Source organism: Scylla paramamosain, chromosome 20, assembly GCF_035594125.1.
Source record: "Scylla paramamosain isolate STU-SP2022 chromosome 20, ASM3559412v1, whole genome shotgun sequence".
NCBI classification, from domain to species: Eukaryota; Metazoa; Arthropoda; class Malacostraca; order Decapoda; family Portunidae; genus Scylla; species Scylla paramamosain.
In genome coordinates, this window is record NC_087170.1 from 18,153,995 (window position 1) to 18,172,457 (window position 18,463).

Below are 18,463 nucleotides of genomic sequence, written 5' to 3' on the forward strand. Positions count from 1 at the left end.
CAAACATTTTCTTTCCTAGTCGCCTCATAAATATCTGTAATAAACAATGCTCAGAAAGAAATTAATCATATAATCAGCACTTGAACATTTAAAGGTAAACCATACAAAATACTTAAAGGCGAATCCCCCAACAAGCTGCATCTTCTTTGAATAAATACCCATAAAACTGTAACGCTCGTCTTTACTGAAGTATCTCTTGCATTTTAAAACCACCAATTTTATTGTTAATGTGTTTGTTTGTTAAGGCGTATTATGGAGTTCAACGTTTGCTTATATTCCTCGTCCTCCTCCTCCTCTCCCCCTTTCCTTTCCTCTCCTCTTCTCTTCTCTTCTCTTCTATTTACTGCTATATACTTTTAAATATCTTCCTCCTCCTCCTCCTCCTCCTCCTCTTGGCCAATGGTGTCACGACACGTGACGGTGGTGGTGGTGGTGGTGGAGGGGAGACTTCAGTTCATAGCAGGCGCCTGCCACGGTAACCGGCAGGAGTGTGAATACTATTGTGGTGGTGGTGGTGGTGGAGGGGAGACTTCAGTTCATAGCAGGCGCCTGCCACGGTAACCGGCAGGAGTGTGAATACTATTACCAGGTTTATTTTACTTCAATATTACGTGTGCAAGACAATATAGCGGTGCAGCTTGTGTTCCTACGGCTTATTACCGCAGTGTGGGCCGCGTTTGGAGTGTGGCAGAGTGAGTACTGCATTTAAATTTAAGTATTTAAGGTAAAGTAGGCTGGTTAGGTTTACGCTCCGAGGGATGGGGGTACTTTGGCCAGGTTACGCTAAGCTGAGGTGATTCACCACACACATGCACGCACAGATTTATGGGTATATTTGATTTTGGAGGAGGAATAATTAAGGTAATGATTATGATGATAATAGTGAGGGGAGGGGGAGGAAAGAAGGAAGGAAGGCAGGGAGGAAGAAAGAAAGAAGAGGAAATAAAGGAAGAAAGGAAGGAAGGAATAAATAAGGTACAGAAGGAAGGAGAGAGAGAATTGGCGATAAGATAATCTCTCTCTCTCTCTCTCTCTCTCTCTCTCTCTCTCTCTCTCTCTCTCTCTCTCTCTCTCTCTCTCTCTCTCTCTCGTTGTGTGTGTTTGTGTGTGTGGGCGCGCGCGTTGCAATTTAACAGTGAGGATTTTTGTGGGGAGTAAGTTCACTCTTGGAATTAATTTGTTTTTTTATGGTAATTTTTAACTTTTTTTCTTTTTTTTTAATGGTGTGTGCGTGTGTGGGGGGGGGCTCTTAATGTGATAGTAATTTGTGTAGTTCCTATAATTTTAAACATTTTAATTTCGCTTCCTTTTCTCCTCCTCCTTTCCTGTAATATGACAGTTAAGGAAATTATTCACGCTTTCTTTCAATTTTCCCCTTCTTTATCGCTTCCTGAATTATTTCTTTTGTGTAAAAATAAAACTTTTGTTTATTTCAATTTTGCATTTAAAGTTTTCAAAAGTTTCCCCAAGTTTGTTTATTTCTTGAGAGAGAGAGAGAGAGAGAGAGAGAGAGAGAGAGAGAGAGAGAGAGAGAGAGAGAGAGAGAGAGAGAGAGAGAGAGAGAGAGAGAGAGAGAGAGAGAGAGAGAGAGAGAGAGAGAGAGAGAGAGAATTTTTAGAAATTATAAATTCCACGCCACCTCCACGATATAGAAGTTTGCCTCTCTCTCTCTCTCTCTCTCTCTCTCTCTCTCTCTCTCTCTCTCTCTCTCTCTCTCTCTCTCTCTCTCTCTCTCTCTCTCTCTGAATTTTCCTTCCTCTTTTTCCTCTTTTCTATCTTCTTATTTTTCATCATCCTTTAGTTTCTTTCTCTCTAGTTTCCCTTCCTCTTTCCTCTAGTTCTCTCCCTCTTCACTCCCTCTCTCTTCCTTCCTCTAGTTCCCTCCCTCTTCCATCCGTTCCTCTAGTTTCATCTTTAGTTAGCCCTCCCAATTAATAAGTTTTTCAAAGTACTCCATCCATATTCTTTCAGCAGACTTTCCCTTCATATATATGCTTTGTTTGATGTCCTATATTATCATATTAACTTTTTTACCTTCATCCTTCCTTCTCATAAAGCCTTGTATTCTAATCTGCCTATCTACCTATCAACATACCAGGCCAACATATGGTTCTCAGCCACGATATTGATCGCTCCAGCAGACAACGCATTATGAAGCTAGAGTGTGTGGTAGAATACAATACCAACATGCGTTTAGTAGACAAAGCTTATGCTATGATTTCCTCCATAGAATGTGCCCGTAAAACACTCAAGTGGTACAAGAAACTATATTTCCACCTAGTTGATATAATGATGCTGAATGCTCACATATTCAAAGAAAAGACACACAAAAATCCAACTCTAGAAGATTTTGTCATCAATGTGGTACGTCAGTTGTTGGAAGAGAATGGTGTTGAGCACCCTAACCCAGGACGTCATGCTGTTGACAATCCTATACGCCTCACAGGACAGCACTTTCCCTGCACCTTGCAGCCAAGACCAGACATGAAAAAGGAAAAAGTTCAGAAAGCCTGCCATGTTTGCAATCACACAAAAAGATGACCAAGAAAACGGAGCGACACTCGGTATTGTTGTTATGAGTGTAGCCGCACCGGCTGGGCATCAATTGGCTCTCAGGTGATTCGTTTTACTGATCACACCCATCATCGTAGGGTCGAAGAAAGGCAGTTCTCTCTCTGACGTTTATTGATGAGGTAGGCATGACCGTAAGAACTGCGAACAAGTTCTCGGTCTCAATTTCTTACAAAATAACATTATACACTGATATTAAACACTTTCAACACATTACAATATTCATTAACAATACATGCAATCAACTTGGCACTATGACAATCAGTTTTTACTACAAAATCAAAGTATTTACCTCGGTCACCATCCTGCCCGTCTTAGTCTGAGCGCGACTTGGCTGTGAGTGACGCCCGCAGGCGACCAGTGGGTTAACCACACTCTACTAACAAGTGAGCATCAGCTTCGGTGCTTGATATAGCATTGAATACTGATACTTACACATATTACACGTTTTCATGCAAATAGAAAACTATTGAACATTTCACTTATGATTATTGAGGAATAATGACATGAGGTACATACGCTTTACATACAGTAACAATAAGTGTGATGTAGCTCTATGCATTGAGCCTTGCTTTGGAAAATATCATATCCTGCTGCAATACTGAGAAGCTTGGATAATGTAAGAAGAAAAAAATAAAAAAAAATATTTGTGATAGTGCTCTTATTTTGCGGATTTAATATCTTTTATACAAAAATGTGTCTTTCTTTATGATGAATTATTCATTATACACATATTTATCTTGTAGGTGAAAAAAAATATCGGTAAAACAGTACAAAAAAAAAAAAAAAGTTGTCATGCTTCAAAATTGTACGTCTGGCAGCATCACTGAACAACCCAAATTTGAAGCCCCAGCATATTTAAAAATGGCGATTTCTAATAGTGTAAGTACTACAACTCTACATGAACATAAAGAAAAGAGCATCTCCAGGGCATCTCCGCGGTTTGAAATAAGATAAGGAGTGGAAGGGGAGGGGCAGATGTACAGGTGCTGTGTGGTCAGCCGTGCCCGCAGTTGCCTGTCTACGGCCACCAAATTTCCTTATGTCCCAGTATTTCCGAGAGTCTCTCTCTCTCTCTCTCTCTCTCTCTCTCTCTCTCTCTCTCTCTCTCTCTCTCTCTCTCTCTCTCTCTCTCTCTCTCTCTCTCTCTCTCTCTCTCTCTCCCTTGGAAGTACTCAAAGTACGACTGATGAAAAAAAAAAAAAGGAAAGGTGCCATACTAGTATGTGTGACATCTCGTTTACTGCAGGACAGTGTCATGGAACTGAGTCTCATATTCTGATTTTAGGGTTATGTATAGAGCCATGATTTCTAAGAGGTAAGCTTACAGTAGATGAGAGAGAGAGAGAGAGAGAGAGAGAGAGAGAGAGAGAGAGAGAGAGAGAGAGAGAGAGAGAGAGAGAGAGAGAGAGACGTGGAGGCTAATGTATCTTACATACAGTATATACCTATCTTAGGTTTGTACCGGTTGACCTGCTAAGGACGTGACTTGCGGGTTTATGTAATGGAGACTCGATGCAGGTTTGATTTTTAAAATAAATAAGGGTGCGAAATCTGTGTGGATCAACATTTCAGTCGAGGTGTGTTATACAACTCATGGCACCCACTTTCTTGAGATTAAGTGTATAATAAACGGTTACTCGCACCTCTTCCCTAAAAAAAAAAGAAAGAAAAAAAAAGTTATAATGCTTTACTCACTGATCCGCAACAACATCTTGTGCAAGGGATACATATTTTTTCCCACTGTGTGAATTAGCAACAGGTTATGATAATAAAATAAAGATTACATCATCTTTTCCTCACTGAAACTCAGGAGTCAGAGGCAACTGACAGTAGCAACTTTTTCTATTCCCTCCTACTTTCTCTATCCTCATTTTTTATCCAAAGCTGGATGTTTAGCCCATGATAACATATTGGTGCTTACATTTATCCTTATCACTCAAGGCTAAGATGATAAAGCATGTTAGTTGGCAACTGGATTATCTATAGGAATTCATAATCATTCTGTCAAAATGAAGGCTGATGTTACTAAAATGATTATGACATTATTAATTTCATACTCAAAACATTTTTCTCTCTGTACTCAAAACAGCTTATATTGCAAAACTGTGTGCTTACTCCCAATATGTGACTACATTGGATGAGCTCACAATGAATAGACAATCTCAGAATCATTTTATCACCACAAGAACAATTGTAGTTGTAAAATAAATTAGGTAGTTCAGTTGCGGTGTGCACACAGCATGTCACTAATTGAGAGCATTAACAGCTTAAAAGTGAATAGAATTTACTATTAATGCCTTTGTACTAAGTGTTAGCTCTCTGTATATCACCATCACCCATCTGGACTAACTGAATTTATCTGGTGCTCAGGGGAGGAATTTGAGGCTGAGTTTGTCTCCTTTGATGAATTGCTGCGGCAGTCAGACTTCCTGCTGGTGACGTGTGCCCTCAACAAGAAGACACAGGGAATATTTGATGAAGCAGCTTTTGCCAAAATGAAGAACACTGCTGTTATTTTCAACACTTCCCAAGGAGATAAGAGGAAGGAAAAATTTTGTTTTTGTATAATCTGGTATCTTATAATGTTTTGGTAGGAATACAGAGCTAATCTTTTGTATTTTCATAAAGACCAGAATATGTGGACTGATTAGCAGGCAGAAACACTGGCTAGTGACATTGTTAAGACATTTGATTCTCAGCTGAATGGCACTGCATCATGACAGTTGTTGTTAGTATTTATACATTCGTGAGGTGGAGCCTGGGAATTAACATGTTGTATAAGAACAGAATTACTTGTAGGTGTGATCAACAAGAGGCACTGGTCAAGGCACTGAAGACCAACCAGATCCGGGCAGCAGGTCTGGACGTCATGACCCCAGAGCTTCTGACACCTGACCACAAGCTCACCACCCTTCCCAACTGCAGTAATTCAGGACATAAGGATGTATAATAGTGCATTGTATGAAGTGAAAGAATGGTCATTATCCTTGGCCTATTCCCTACTTCCATAGGTGAAGATTCTCATTCCCAGAGACCAGCTTGAGATATCAACTTTCGAAGGTTTTACTGTCATAACTGTTATGTCTTAATTTCCTGTTTCCTTGCAGCACTGATACCACACATTGGGAGTGCAGAGACATCAACAAGGGAGGACATGGCAACCCTCACTGCAGCTAATATTATTGCTGGCCTTGAGAGGAAACCCTTGCCTGGCCGTCTCTGCTGACCATGCACCACTCTAGGTCTTAGGGTTTTTAAGAGGACTTTATCCCGGTGACACTTTTAGGTGATTATGATAATGAGAACACACACTGCTGTGGCTTGTGGATTTCTTATACTCATTATTGCACCAGATTCTTTGTATATCCATAATCTGTTACCTTAATAAAATAGTAAGGATTTTGATAAGATAACATTTCAAAACAAAACAGGGAATGTAGGGGCCATTCAGTGGATAAAATCACTGGCCACTGAAAGCTTGTTCATTGTCCTTGAATGGTAAACTTATAGCATCAGAGTCCATGACACTGAGCACAGCTGTCAAATCTCTTGCTGGCTCTAGATATCAGTGTTTATGACCTGAAACTTTATATACCACAAGATTAGGTTACAATAACATATGAACAATATAGAAATGATTTTCAACTTTATCAAGGCAAGTGCACATTGTTAGAGAGGGTCATAGTAGTCAATACAGGCAATACAAAAATATTCTTTACTGGTAAAAATGCCAGCAAAATTGATTTACTTCTATATCACTAAGAGTGCTGTGTCTATCTGCCATTAAAGAGGCACCACTAGAGAGATAATTTTCCCAACAAATGTTTTCATTAAGTTGCTTGAAGAAGTGAGCATATTTAGGGTCCTGTTGCTGTGGATGGAAGAATAAATGTAGGGATGGAGTCTTGAAGGAATAAAGCGGGAATGGTGAGAAATTAATAGGGTTTTTGTCATAAGTCACTTGGAATAATCATAAAGAGGATTGATTGGTTGTACAACCATAGTTATACATAAAAGGAAATTGTTCATAAAGTATCATGTTTTTGTAATGTATTTTTAATTATGTTAAGTAATTATCAGAGTAATTATATATTATGCTAATTACACTATTGTTATACTAATTAGAAGTAACACTGCATCAATCTTGTCAGTAAATGTATATATTAGCAGCCTTCAATTCCTAGGCCAATAAACTTACGATTTATGAATTTCAGATATAATGCAAGTCTTACAAATCTACTTAATATTTTGTACAAGGCAAGGAGTGCAAGGGAAAAGAAGTGAACTCATCAATCAACTTTAAATAATAGTAACTTATGAAATCTCATTATCAAAGATTTTATTGTTAAGAAAAAACTTCAAAACTCTAATAAAAAAAAAATTAATCATTGTTTCTTAAAGCTAAGTTCTGATGCAAAGTTTTTACTGTATTATAAAATCTAAGAACAATAAAACAAAATAACTACACACAACAGTATTATATGAAAAAAAAAAATAATTAATATATATATATATATATATATATATATATATATATATATATATATATATATATATATATATATATATATATATATATATATATATATATATATATATATATATATATATATATATATATTGATGGATGGCAATGAGAGTACAGTAATATTCAAGATTCATTCTAGGATGCACCAATGTGTATGAAAAGAGGGTGACAACTAGTCTTTATAACTGCCATCTTGCAGCTGCACATTTTGGAAGATCTTATTAATGATTAGTAAGCAGCTATGAGTTAATGTGAGCTAATGCCCTTTGGCTTATGGCTTAATTCAGACAGATACCATATCTGATGAAGCTAAATCCCTGTGCTGCACTAACTAGAGAGGCACCATGGCAGGCTGTTACATGCCTAGGTAACTGAGATGCATCTGACATCTGCATGTAGAGATCTGTGGGTGTCAGTTCTTTACTTCAATCTGCTTTTGTATATTCACCACATATTTGCGTGGTAAGAATATGGATATGGCTGCGAATGCATTTAATGTTAATAGTAGTTGATGTTTATCACAGATGCTGATGTGAATGTAAAGAATTATATGGATGCAGACATCTGATACTACATGCACTATTCAGGCTACCAAACCTCTCACACCCATACACATACCCACTGGATAACTGACTGATGTCACAAACCTGATGTGCATACATGTACAGCCAACCTGATCAACCACAGCAATCTAAATGCAAACCCTCAAATCCTGCAGTTCAATACTAGGAGATTTTATAGCACCAAAGAGTTAGTGGTACACAAATTTATAAACATGGCACAGTTCGTAAATGATGAGCAGCAATCCTGACAATATACAAGGCACATGAATGTAAACCTTACCTCTTTGTGTCCATTACTTACACTCTTGAATCAATGTGTTCAGTTTGGCCTGAGTGAGAGTTTCCTCCACCTGGCTCCTCTCAAGCACCTTTTCCCCCCCAACCCACACCTCCAACCCTTGCTGATCCACCTCTACATGGTCACAGTTTAGTCCCTCCAGACACTCCTGGCTGGTCTTGAGAGCATAAAGGTAGCCACCACCCCCTGCCCCAGCCAGGGACATCCCATGGCAGTGGTCTTCCAAGGAAACCATCAGCTTTGTCACCTGAAGAACATTTTGCATCAGGCATTTGCATGAAATACAAAGAGTGAAACTGAATTCTTGGAAAAGTAAGGATCCCTATCGTGCCTGTTGGGTACCAAAGTCATTATTGTAAATATTTCTAAACAAGAGCAATACATCAACCATATCACTTGTCAAATATAAATGTAGTTATTGGACTGCAACTCAAATGACCTGAAGAGCATAACAAAACTTAAGCATATATAGTGTACAGCATTGTATATAACACACTGTGATTTGCAGTAAGGGCAAAATGCCTTCCAACTCACCATGCCTGGCTCACAACCAGATGCAACCATTTTCTTAAGCCTCCAGTAGTTACTGATACAAGATCCCAGGCCCTGAAGGTTACCATCCAGCATGGTCCCAGCTGCCTGCAGTGCCAGGAACCGCAGCTCAGAGAAACACTTTGTCAAAGTGTGGTCACAGGCATACCAGTTACGAATCACAGTCTGCAGCAGGTTTCTTGCCAGGCGGACCTGTAATCATTGAATGGAGTGGTATCACTAGTCTGGCTAATGGGAAATTTATGGGCACCAACATTCCTATGAACTTAAAAACCAAGAAAAAATTTGTCACCTATATTCATTTGAATTTTTACTTAAATCTCAGATTTCTAATATAAATATAGTGCCACCTTGTTTTTGCCTACTGAAAGAATCTCCAAATTATGTATAATTAGCATGTATTCATAAATTGCACACTGAATGTACCTTGCCAGTGTAGATTAGCAGAAGCTGACCATTGAGAGCTTCTAGGCATGGCAGGGAGAGAGGGATCTGATAGGTGGTCACAGAAAGAGGTGTTCCCCTGTGACTAAAACCTAGTTTTGCTCCTCCAATTAGTCCACCAACCTGGCAACAGGAACTACTTTGTACCAACCATGAGTAAACTAAGACAACTATTCAACTCTGAATAAGACTTGAGCTAAGCAGAAGCTTAGGTTATCTGCTTATCCCATGAGATTTTGTACATTTCCAAAATATAACATGAAAAAAATATGTATGTTTGTCATGTGATCTCTTATAACAAATCTTCAGAAAAAAAAAAAAACAATATATATGTATATAAGAAAGACCTACCTGGTCCTGCCACCCACCACCTGTTGTGAGCCACTGCTCCACACAGAGGGTGGCATGCACCAGATGGGAGGGAGCTGGAGGAGGGTGGCCCAGCAGCACCACCAGGGCTGCCAGCAGTGTTCCTGCCAGCAGACTGCTGCCCCCAAGGCCTGACCCCTGCGGTAAGTTGGACCACACCTCCACTTCCACCCCACCTCCATACCTTCACCAGGAGGGGCATGATTTATAGAAGTAATGAGGTGGCAATGTAAATACTTTCATTAAAACAATTTTTTTCCTGGTAAAGTTTGTACACTTAGGCATTACTAAAAAAAAGTACATTATCATGGTGCATATGTAACCACTTATATATATATATATTATATTTCAAAAAGCTTGTTTCTGATACTGGCTTCAGTCAGTGATTCATGACATGAAAGTAGCTGGTGAAAACAGGGTTGAATTCATCTACATATGAAGCATCGTGCATTAGCATGTACACTCTATTCACTCACTTGTTCTGGGCACCTGAATGTAGAATGCTTCATATAATCAATTTCAAGGAAGCTCGAAGAGTACCATTAAAAACACACAAGTACAGACAAGCAGCAGTTTATGTCTCACTTGTCCTTGAGCTGTGATGCAAGGGAGTCAGGGTGTGAGAGGTCCACCAGCCGTGAGTACAGCAGCACAGCCTTCACCAGAGCACCAGGGGAGACAGGGTTTTCATAGTCCCTCAGGTGGTCCAGTTTGCTCCAGGTGAGCCGCATGTCACCACCTGAGCAATCCCGGAGAACACAGACCACTTGCAACTCAGGAATGAACCGTGCCCGTGCTCCAATGGGCTTCTTCTTGTTGACCTGTGAAGAGGAATAGAGATAAAAAACAATGAGATAGGAAGAAACTAAATTACCGACCACACAATTGCAAAGAAAATAAACGTTGAGATACTTTGCCTCCTAACTTACTGGAAAGCAAGAGAGGCGTACTTACTTTGATGGCAATGTTAAGCACTGCTCCTCCTTGTTCATAACAAATAGGTGGTGTGTCTGTCCAGCCTCCAGCCAGGTCCAGGCGGGCAGGGGAGTGAGCCTCCACCCACACCCCAACACCGACACTGTGCCGCACCTCAGGGCTCACCCACATAGGGCTCACATGCACATCTGCTGTCTCCACCTGACAGGAGCATGAAAGAAAACAAGATGCTACTCCCAACGTGAAGCAAATTTGTGAGAACATTCATGGATTTATTGTTTAGTACTTCTTATCATTTCAATAGTTAAATAAATTGTGCTTGGTCATTTTGGGGAACACCTTCACCAGTCTCCCTCACCTGCTGACTGATGACTATCTGTGAGGCTCTCTCATAATGCCTGGCAGCACGGATTAGGTTCTCTGGCTGGCCGGAGCTGATCCAGTCCTCACACACATCCAGCATTTGCTGTACTGCTTCCATCTGATGCCCCTTCTGTTGGACAAATTCTGAATTAATAAAATAAAATAAAATCTTGTGCTATGAATGCATAAAAAGTTTAAGTAATTTTCTTTATCTATCCATATACCAGGGTATATCCCCTCACTCTGTCCCAAGCATCACAGACCTATCCTGCTTCACCTTGAGTTCCACAAGAGCACTCCTCCACAGTGGGTTGCCAGCTGGTCCACTCCTTAGACCACCTTTCCCCTGAGCAAGGCACCCCAACAGGTCTGCCACGTTAGAGAAGAGGCGAGAGGTGGAGAGTCGAGGAACGTGCAACAAAGTGTGCAGTGTGTGGAGTACCTGATTGACAGGTGCCAGACCTCCTGCAAGCAAGATGTTAGGATCAATTCTCAGGCAAAGCATTAACTGATATGGATGACTCCAAACATTTAGCTTATTCCTTTTTTTTTTTAACTAGCAGTTGATTTTATATAAATGCATCTTTCTGCTCGCGTATATTTGTTATAAGTAGAAAATATTGGAGATGATGAAATATATGTACATGACCCTCTTATGAAAATCCTAGACTCCCAATCCTATTCATAACTTGGTAAAAAATGAAGCATATATTCTTACTTTTCACAAAGTACTGGAATAAGGGAATAAGAGACATTCCTCCCAGGTCATCAGCTGTCTTAATCAGATATTGTTTGAAAGACTCCAAGAAAATCATCTCTTGTGTCTGGATAACTTTCTTCACATCACAGTTGAATATGGCTTCAGCTAGTGACATTCTGGAAGAGGCTCTCCATTTTACCAGCTTTGACTTCCAATCTTCTTGCTGACTGTCGCCACAAGCAGCTCTAATTAAAGCTGAAAATATACTTATTTGTTCAGCAATTGGCAACCCAGGAAGAAATATTTTTGCAGATAAAAGATCCTGAACTTTGCATGAATTTTCCCACAAATCTTCCTTTTGTATTCTTGTTCTAGATAGGAAGACAGACCAGCTGGTGTTGAATATTGTTGCTGTGGGCTCTTCATGGTGCAATGCTAGGTGATCTGTCCAGCCATGGCAGGTCACCACATTACATTGTGCCAAGGTGTACTGTTGCCACACACACCCTCCAGGTATCTTGAGGGAGGCAGCACAGTCCATTAGCCACAGTCCATTCAATACAGATGGACCAACCAAGCTCAGAGAAACATCCCTACCTATCCATGAGTCAAAGATGTAAGCTTTCTCCCCACAAGTTGTAATGTTCCCTTCCAGCACGGTGTTGACAATGACAGTGTTTCCCGAGTCAGCTTCACATCTCTCATGATACAAAATGCTGCTGGAAGGAAGCAAGGACAGAAGTGAGTCCTTGTAAGGCAGATTCATTCCCAGGTAGTGATGCTTCACCTCTCCTCCAAGTGGATAAACAAAAGCATTGAAACCCTGTAGCTGCTTCCATATCTGCAGCCTGAAAGATAAGGCAGGAGAGCATTTAAAACATTAGTAGGCACTGTCATAACAAGAAGGCATCTAAATAATTAGTAAGCATATTTATTTTACACTATCTCTCTATTTCTAAACCAAGCTGGCAATCCAACATGGAGTGGCCCAGACGAAGCACCACTCACTCACACACTCATCATTCACACACCCAGCCTCATCAGCAACTAAGGGAAAGGAATAATCTCATGGACCATTGTACTGCTATCTATACTATCTAAAATTCCTTTTATGACTGATGTTTCAAGGTCTTAGTCACCAAACAATCACCTTGCTGAGCGTGACTCCTGTTGAAAGAGTGGAGAGTAACTAGCAGCCTGGGCATAGGTGGCACCACACTGGCCATTCACGTACTCCTCATGACTCACATCAGAGCACAAGGGTAACAGCAGGTCAAAGTACAGAGATACCTTAAGGGAGAGAAACATGGTGCCTTTTCATGTCTCTTCAATGGGTGTTCTGTCTGTAAAGGACTCACATAGATTTGATCTAATGCAATGCAATTTAATATGCAATGAATATGACAAAAGTATATTTATTTCAACCTATCTGTAAAATGTATGGGCGAGAGAGAGAGAGAGAGAGAGAGAGAGAGAGAGAGAGAGAGAGAGAGAGAGAGAGAGAGAGAGAGAGAGAGAGAGAGAGAGAGAGAGAGAGAGATACTTACCTGCAGGGAGGGTACACCACTGTCCATGCCATAGTAGGTGCAGCGGTCAAGGGGAGGAATGGTGTGCAGCCCTAGCAGTGTCTCAGTGAGGGGGGGACTCAGGTACACAGCCCCTGATATCACACTGGCACGCTCCTCCCTGAAGGTCTTCTCTGGAATGACAACACACAAGCTGTCCGAAAGATATCACTATCGGCACGTTGTATGAACTTCTTGTAACTGCAGTTCTCTTTGCAATCTACTTCCTCAAAAAGAGTCAAGGTTTCAGGCTCCAGGAAAGTTATATCAGAAGAACTGGCAAGGAATTCTCAGTTAAATATAATAAACAAGGAATTAAGAAAAACCAGTATATGTTAAGAGGACTATGATTTAAACACCAACTATTACTACAAATACAAATAATACAACAGTTCACTAAATAAGGAAATATTGGAGCATACTAACTCAAATCTTCCAGTGGCATTCTGTAGACCATTTTGTTGATGTGCTGGCTGTCCCTACTAAGCACCACCCCATGCTGAGTGGCCACGTCAAGGGGTGTCTGCACGGTACACACCAGCGCCCCAACACCAGGCCCAGGGGAAGGAGTGGGGTGGCCCATCACTGAGATGGAGGGCAGGAAGGTGTCCAGGGAAGTGACCCAAACACCACAGGCAGTATTTTCACTCAACTGAAAGAGGTGTTCCTCCTTTTAGTTCTTGAAATAAATATGTTAATTTTTTTCCTGTTTTGTTCTTAGTTGTAATCATTAACTCCACTTCTTAGATATTATGAAATGCAAAGAACTACTTTCATACAATAAGTCTTCCAAACAAATGGTGTGGCATTTAACAAAGAGACGAATACTCAAAACATTGAATATAATATACAAATCTTAACAAAAGAAATATATAGACAAACTTTCTCACAATCTACAATTAAGGTACACTACATACATTTGATTTTTGATTAAGTGTTACAGGAAGAGACTGGATTATTTAAATGTACACTGGCTGCAATAATGATGATGAAGCACTGTCAAACTCAAGGGCTGTCCACTGTTAACACCTTGGTGGCTGTCCACAGTGTGTGTTGCAGAAGTGTTGGGGGTGTGATCTGTACATGGGGTGGCACACAGGTCAGCTGGGGGTCCAAGCGAAGCAGAGCAGCTCCACCAGGACAGTGGGCCAGCATGCGACCAAGGTGCACCACCAGGATGCGGCTGTGGTGGACCAGCTCACTGTTGATCTGAGTATTATGAAAATCATATTATAAGTAAATGCTGAGGATGTACAATTCATTATAAAAAGTCACCAGAATGTGTGGTATACATGCCAGGGCAGGACTCACAGTGGTGTGCTGGTGCTGTGCTGACAGCCTCTCTATGGCCACAAACATAGCATTGATTGTGGCTCCCCCACTGCCCACACCAGGTACTGGCCTTCCTCCCTGTGGGCTGCCAGGCTGCCTGGGGTCTGCCACCACCACCAGCAGGTCATGGTCTGGCAGCAGGCCCCCCGTGGACAGTCTGCGACATTCTGTTGGGATATTTCTATTACTAATACATGCAGAGAATGTTTTGTGTTGAAATAAGAAGAGATGAGCATGCAGGGTGAGCCTAGCAAGTGCTGGTGACTATTACCTCTTAATGAAGAAAGTAATTTCCTATTCCACATGGACTGACTCACCTTCCTCAACACCTCCCCTCAGGTTTTCCGAGGCACAGGTCACCACAATAGCAGTCCATTGCAGGCTGGAGTGTTCTTTAGAGGACATTCTGAAGATTGAGAAAAAGCATGTCATGAAGTACAATCTGTACAATTTCATGTATTTAATTCCACAATGAAGCATGGTAGCTGACATGCAGCACACACACTGAACTGCTGTCAAAAAAGAGAAGGTTGACCCATCTATGTGCATTTCTAAGAAAATAATGAAATAATTATGAAGAATTAATGAAGAATTAAGTGAGATCTCACTTAGCTACCTCTTTATATGGTATACTGACAGATAAATAATTCTCCTTCTGTATAGGTTTACACATATTGCTAATGCATACATGCTACTCAGTACCTTACAAGAGTGTAGGAGAAAAAAAAATTGTATGACAAAAAAAAAGAATCTCTTGCCTGAGGAGGGGGCAAAAGTTTTTCAATATAAAAGAAATGTTAAGTATTGGTGAATAAAAGCAATCAAAATAAAATAATAGCCTAACTGACACACCACACCAAATACCTTGTTAAAACACCTACATCTGACAAACTAAACTGATGCCATACCAAAAACCTTGTCAACACTACAACACCTACAACTCAAACTAACCTAACAGACAAACTAACCTAACTGACACACCACACCAAATACCATGTCAACACTAAAACACCCACAATTCAGAAACAAACCTAACTGGTAATACATAAACACCAACTGGCTCATAAACACTATAACATACAATCACTACCTGTCATACATGCACCACCACCTCTGTCCCTAAGCAGGCGGTGATAAGCTATCTCAGCCCGGCAGTGAGGGAGTGGAGCAAGGCATCACTGGGGCTGGAGTGGCACCATGCATGCTCTTATCTGTCACCTTGTGTCTCCTTCCCTCCCCCAACTGATTGCCCAGAAAGCAAGGGAAATTGTGGTAAAGAAGCCAAAGTTATACAAATACATGATAATTATTCTGAAAACAAGCTGGATGATAGTAAGGTTTTGGATAATATTGAAATAACATTTTTATGTGAAGGCTTAGGTTAGGTTTAGATTAATTCAGTTCATAATATCACTGCTCATCCCTTCATCGTGTTGACCATGAATTAGAAAAGCGTCATATTTTGTCCAGAAATAAACATTAAGTGTTGGGAAAATAGCAGGCTAAGGTTACTTCCATAATCCCCAGAATTTGATAGCCTTGATAAACTTAACTGCAACTCGCCCAAATAACTTTACAACCCAGTGGGAACTTAATGGCCTTTCACGTGAATCCGACCTCTTAGAACTCAGATCAGTATGACAGCCACTCTGGAGCCCTTAAATTTTAACTGGTCACTAACAACCCATACAGACCCTCCAATTATACGTGACTGCCACTCTGGAGCCCTTTAACCTTAACTGACCCCTAACAATCTTCGAAAACGTACGTCCAATCACACATTACTGAGCATTCACATCCTTCTTTCTTCCCTTTGCTGTTCCTCATCACTTTATCCGTAAGAGCTAACAAAGCAGCACATTACACCATTCATATCCGCCTTGCAATGAAGTTAGTTTACCTCTAATAATATAGTTAGTGTAGTAGTGTGTAGTTGAATCTTCTAGTTAGGGGTCTGAGGTGTGTTACTACCAGATATTCATTTCAGTCCACTTACATTGTTGTTACTTCATGCCTACCGCCTTCACGTATCACACCCCTTTTCTTCTCTTCTTCCTCCTGTCTCCTCCTCCTCCTCCTCCTCTTCTTCTTGTGACTCCTATTTTGTATCGCTAGTCTTGCTCTTTCCTCCTTCTTTGTGTTTAATGAATAAGGGTTATTGTATCACCATTTGGTATTCCTATAGGTACGGGTCTTATAGTGAATCCTTGATAAGCATCGTAATTAATGAAGCTATCCAAAAAAAAAAAACGTCGCCTGAGAGAGAGAGAGAGAGAGAGAGAGAGAGAGAGAGAGAGAAAACACTGTAATTAATAATAAATGCCATACGTTCTGTAACATCCATCATGATTATCTATGTGTGTGTGTGTGTGTGTGTGTGTGTGTGTGTGTGTGTGTAAAACCAAGAACAATAATCATTATCATCCTTCGTCAGCTTATTTGCAAGACGTGATGCTTTTCTAGTTTACTGAGTGAGGATATGGGTTATATAATATGAACACCAAGTGACATCACAATATAATTCCTCATCCTTTTGCTTCTCCTCTCCATTCATCGCCTCCCCTTCTTCCTCCTCCAACTTTTCACATAACAGCAGTAACTATTTAAATGACGGCACCTCGCAGAGTATAAACAGGATAAACAGTCAGCCACCAAAGCAGCAGCAGCAACAATAGGAATGTAGTGTAATACGCACTCGGATGATTCAGGGACAAGTGTGCTTCATATATAGATCCCAGCCAGTGAAAGGTGCGCTGAAATTACACGTGTTCAGATCTCTCAACACCTGTGACATGCAATGTGTGTGTGTGTGTGTGTGTGTATGTGGAGCAGGCAGCTTGTTATAAGTCCGAGTCGCCACATCCTCATGCTGGTCACATTCCTGCTGTATGTTATGATATGATATAAGAAGAAATGATGGTAAAAAAAATATATAAAAAATGAACACCAAGTGACATCACAATATAATTCCTCATCCTTCTGCTTCTCCTCTCCATTCATCGCCTCCCCTTCATCCTCCTCCAACTTTTCACATAACAGCAGTAACTATTTAAATGACGGCACCTCGCAGAGTATAAACAGGATAAACAGTCAGCCACCAAAGCAGCAGCAGCAACAATAGGAATGTAGTGTAATACGCACTCGGATGATTCAGGGACAAGTGTGCTTCATATATAGATCCCAGCCAGTAAAAGGTGCGCTGAAATTACACGTGTTCAGATCTCTCAACACCTGTGACATGCAATGTGAGTGTGTGTGTGTGTGTGTGTGTGGAGCAGGCAGCTTGTTATAAGTCTGAGTCGCCACATCCTCATGCTGGTCACATTCCTGCTTTATGTTATGATATGATATAAGATGTTATGATATGATATAAGAAGAAATGATGGTTAAAAATATAAAAAAAGAAAATTACTTCTACATAGAGGGAAGTGTCTAAATGTCTCCAAGACGAAGTTTTGATCATCTTAGCTCTCTCTCTCTCTCTCTCTCTCTCTCTCTCTCTCTCTCTCTCTCTCTCTCTCTCTCTCTCTCTCTCTCTCTCCCCGTTTAGAGGAAGAAGGGGTACGAGGTGCAGACCGTGGCGCTGGGGCGTGCAGCACCGCGTTCTGTATCACTGCTGCCGCGTCTGTTGTAACAAGTGATGGACAGGTACAATATATTGGAGTTGATGCTGTCCAATGTGACAATCTCGAACACAGAGTGAGGCGCAGGATTTTATTACGAGTGCTACTATAGTTACCATATAGGAGGCATGTTGACAACTTTGATTTACTGTGAAGCAAAAGAAAAATTTGGTGGCCGCCATGATGACTGCTGAGTGGTTCTGCAGGATGGACATGGCCGCAGGGTGTATAACAGGTTTTCTGCTCTGTCTGGGTCAAGCAACTCATTCCAACGTTGGTCGCTCGCTAATCTTGCTTAGCCGAGCGCTTCACGGCGGCATCGCGGACATTAGCCACTCGTGTGGGGGAAGGGTCGCGTCAGTGAGTGCTTGGGAGGCAGCTCTCCTGCACGACCCTCAGGCAGGAGGTCAGGCAGCGTCTGGACGGCACCCTTGTCAGGGCGCGCCGCGGGCCGCAAGTGAACATCACGGCGGCCGCGGTAAGGTGGTGGTCTCTGGAAAGACGGAGGCCGGGGATCAGGGTGAGGCCTCTGGAAACTGGGAACGTCGGGTCGCTGTGGGCCACCAGCCCAAGCCGCGCATATACCTGAAATATACGACATCATGTCAGCCTGACA

General features: G+C 41.1%; 2 protein-coding genes across 4 annotated transcripts in view; one reads left to right on the top strand and one right to left on the bottom strand.

Annotated features, from left to right (window-relative positions):
• LOC135110129 (glyoxylate reductase/hydroxypyruvate reductase-like) overlaps positions 1 to 5,821 on the top strand; it is a 6,134-nt gene extending 313 nt beyond the window's left edge. Inside the window, exons 2-5 of the mRNA XM_064022084.1 lie at positions 461 to 692; positions 4,945 to 5,114; positions 5,372 to 5,498; positions 5,682 to 5,821. Of these exons, the coding sequence (XP_063878154.1) occupies positions 461 to 692; positions 4,945 to 5,114; positions 5,372 to 5,498; positions 5,682 to 5,800 (648 nt within the window). The 3' untranslated portion in view covers positions 5,801 to 5,821. The remainder of the gene's footprint in view (positions 1 to 460; positions 693 to 4,944; positions 5,115 to 5,371; positions 5,499 to 5,681) is intronic.
• A 380-nt stretch (positions 5,822 to 6,201) lies between these two features.
• LOC135110537 (L-fucose kinase-like) lies at positions 6,202 to 16,377 on the bottom strand. Of its 3 annotated transcripts, none has more exons than XM_064022948.1 (16): positions 16,221 to 16,377; positions 14,542 to 14,630; positions 14,204 to 14,391; positions 13,922 to 14,101; positions 13,319 to 13,544; positions 12,875 to 13,026; positions 12,478 to 12,617; positions 11,346 to 12,175; positions 10,905 to 11,092; positions 10,623 to 10,757; positions 10,283 to 10,465; positions 9,914 to 10,149; positions 9,311 to 9,512; positions 8,942 to 9,082; positions 8,498 to 8,707; positions 6,202 to 8,210 (listed from the first exon to the last, which is right to left on the bottom strand). In XM_064022948.1, exons 2-16 carry the CDS (start codon positions 14,627 to 14,629, stop codon positions 7,959 to 7,961), a joined length of 3,351 nt encoding a protein of 1,116 aa, XP_063879018.1. In that variant the 5' UTR covers position 14,630; positions 16,221 to 16,377; the 3' UTR covers positions 6,202 to 7,958. The 3 variants fall into 3 exon arrangements, with proteins under 3 accessions (XP_063879018.1, XP_063879017.1, XP_063879019.1); XM_064022947.1 differs by lacking the exon at positions 16,221 to 16,377 and adding an exon at positions 15,315 to 15,474; XM_064022949.1 differs by lacking the exons at positions 14,204 to 14,391; positions 14,542 to 14,630; positions 16,221 to 16,377 and having other exon boundaries at positions 13,810 to 13,949.
• Between the last annotated feature and the right edge of the window lie 2,086 nt (positions 16,378 to 18,463).

What these genes read in the sequence shown, in the direction of transcription:
- LOC135110537 (XM_064022947.1), bottom strand. An exon ending in AGATAGTCATCAGTCAGCAG is followed by an intron (nt 10,466 to 10,622) that starts GTGAGGGAGACT and finishes TGCTCCTGTCAG; the next exon opens with GTGGAGACAGCAGATGTGCA. An exon ending in TGCTTAACATTGCCATCAAA is followed by an intron (nt 10,150 to 10,282) that starts GTAAGTACGCCT and finishes TCCTCTTCACAG; the next exon opens with GTCAACAAGAAGAAGCCCAT.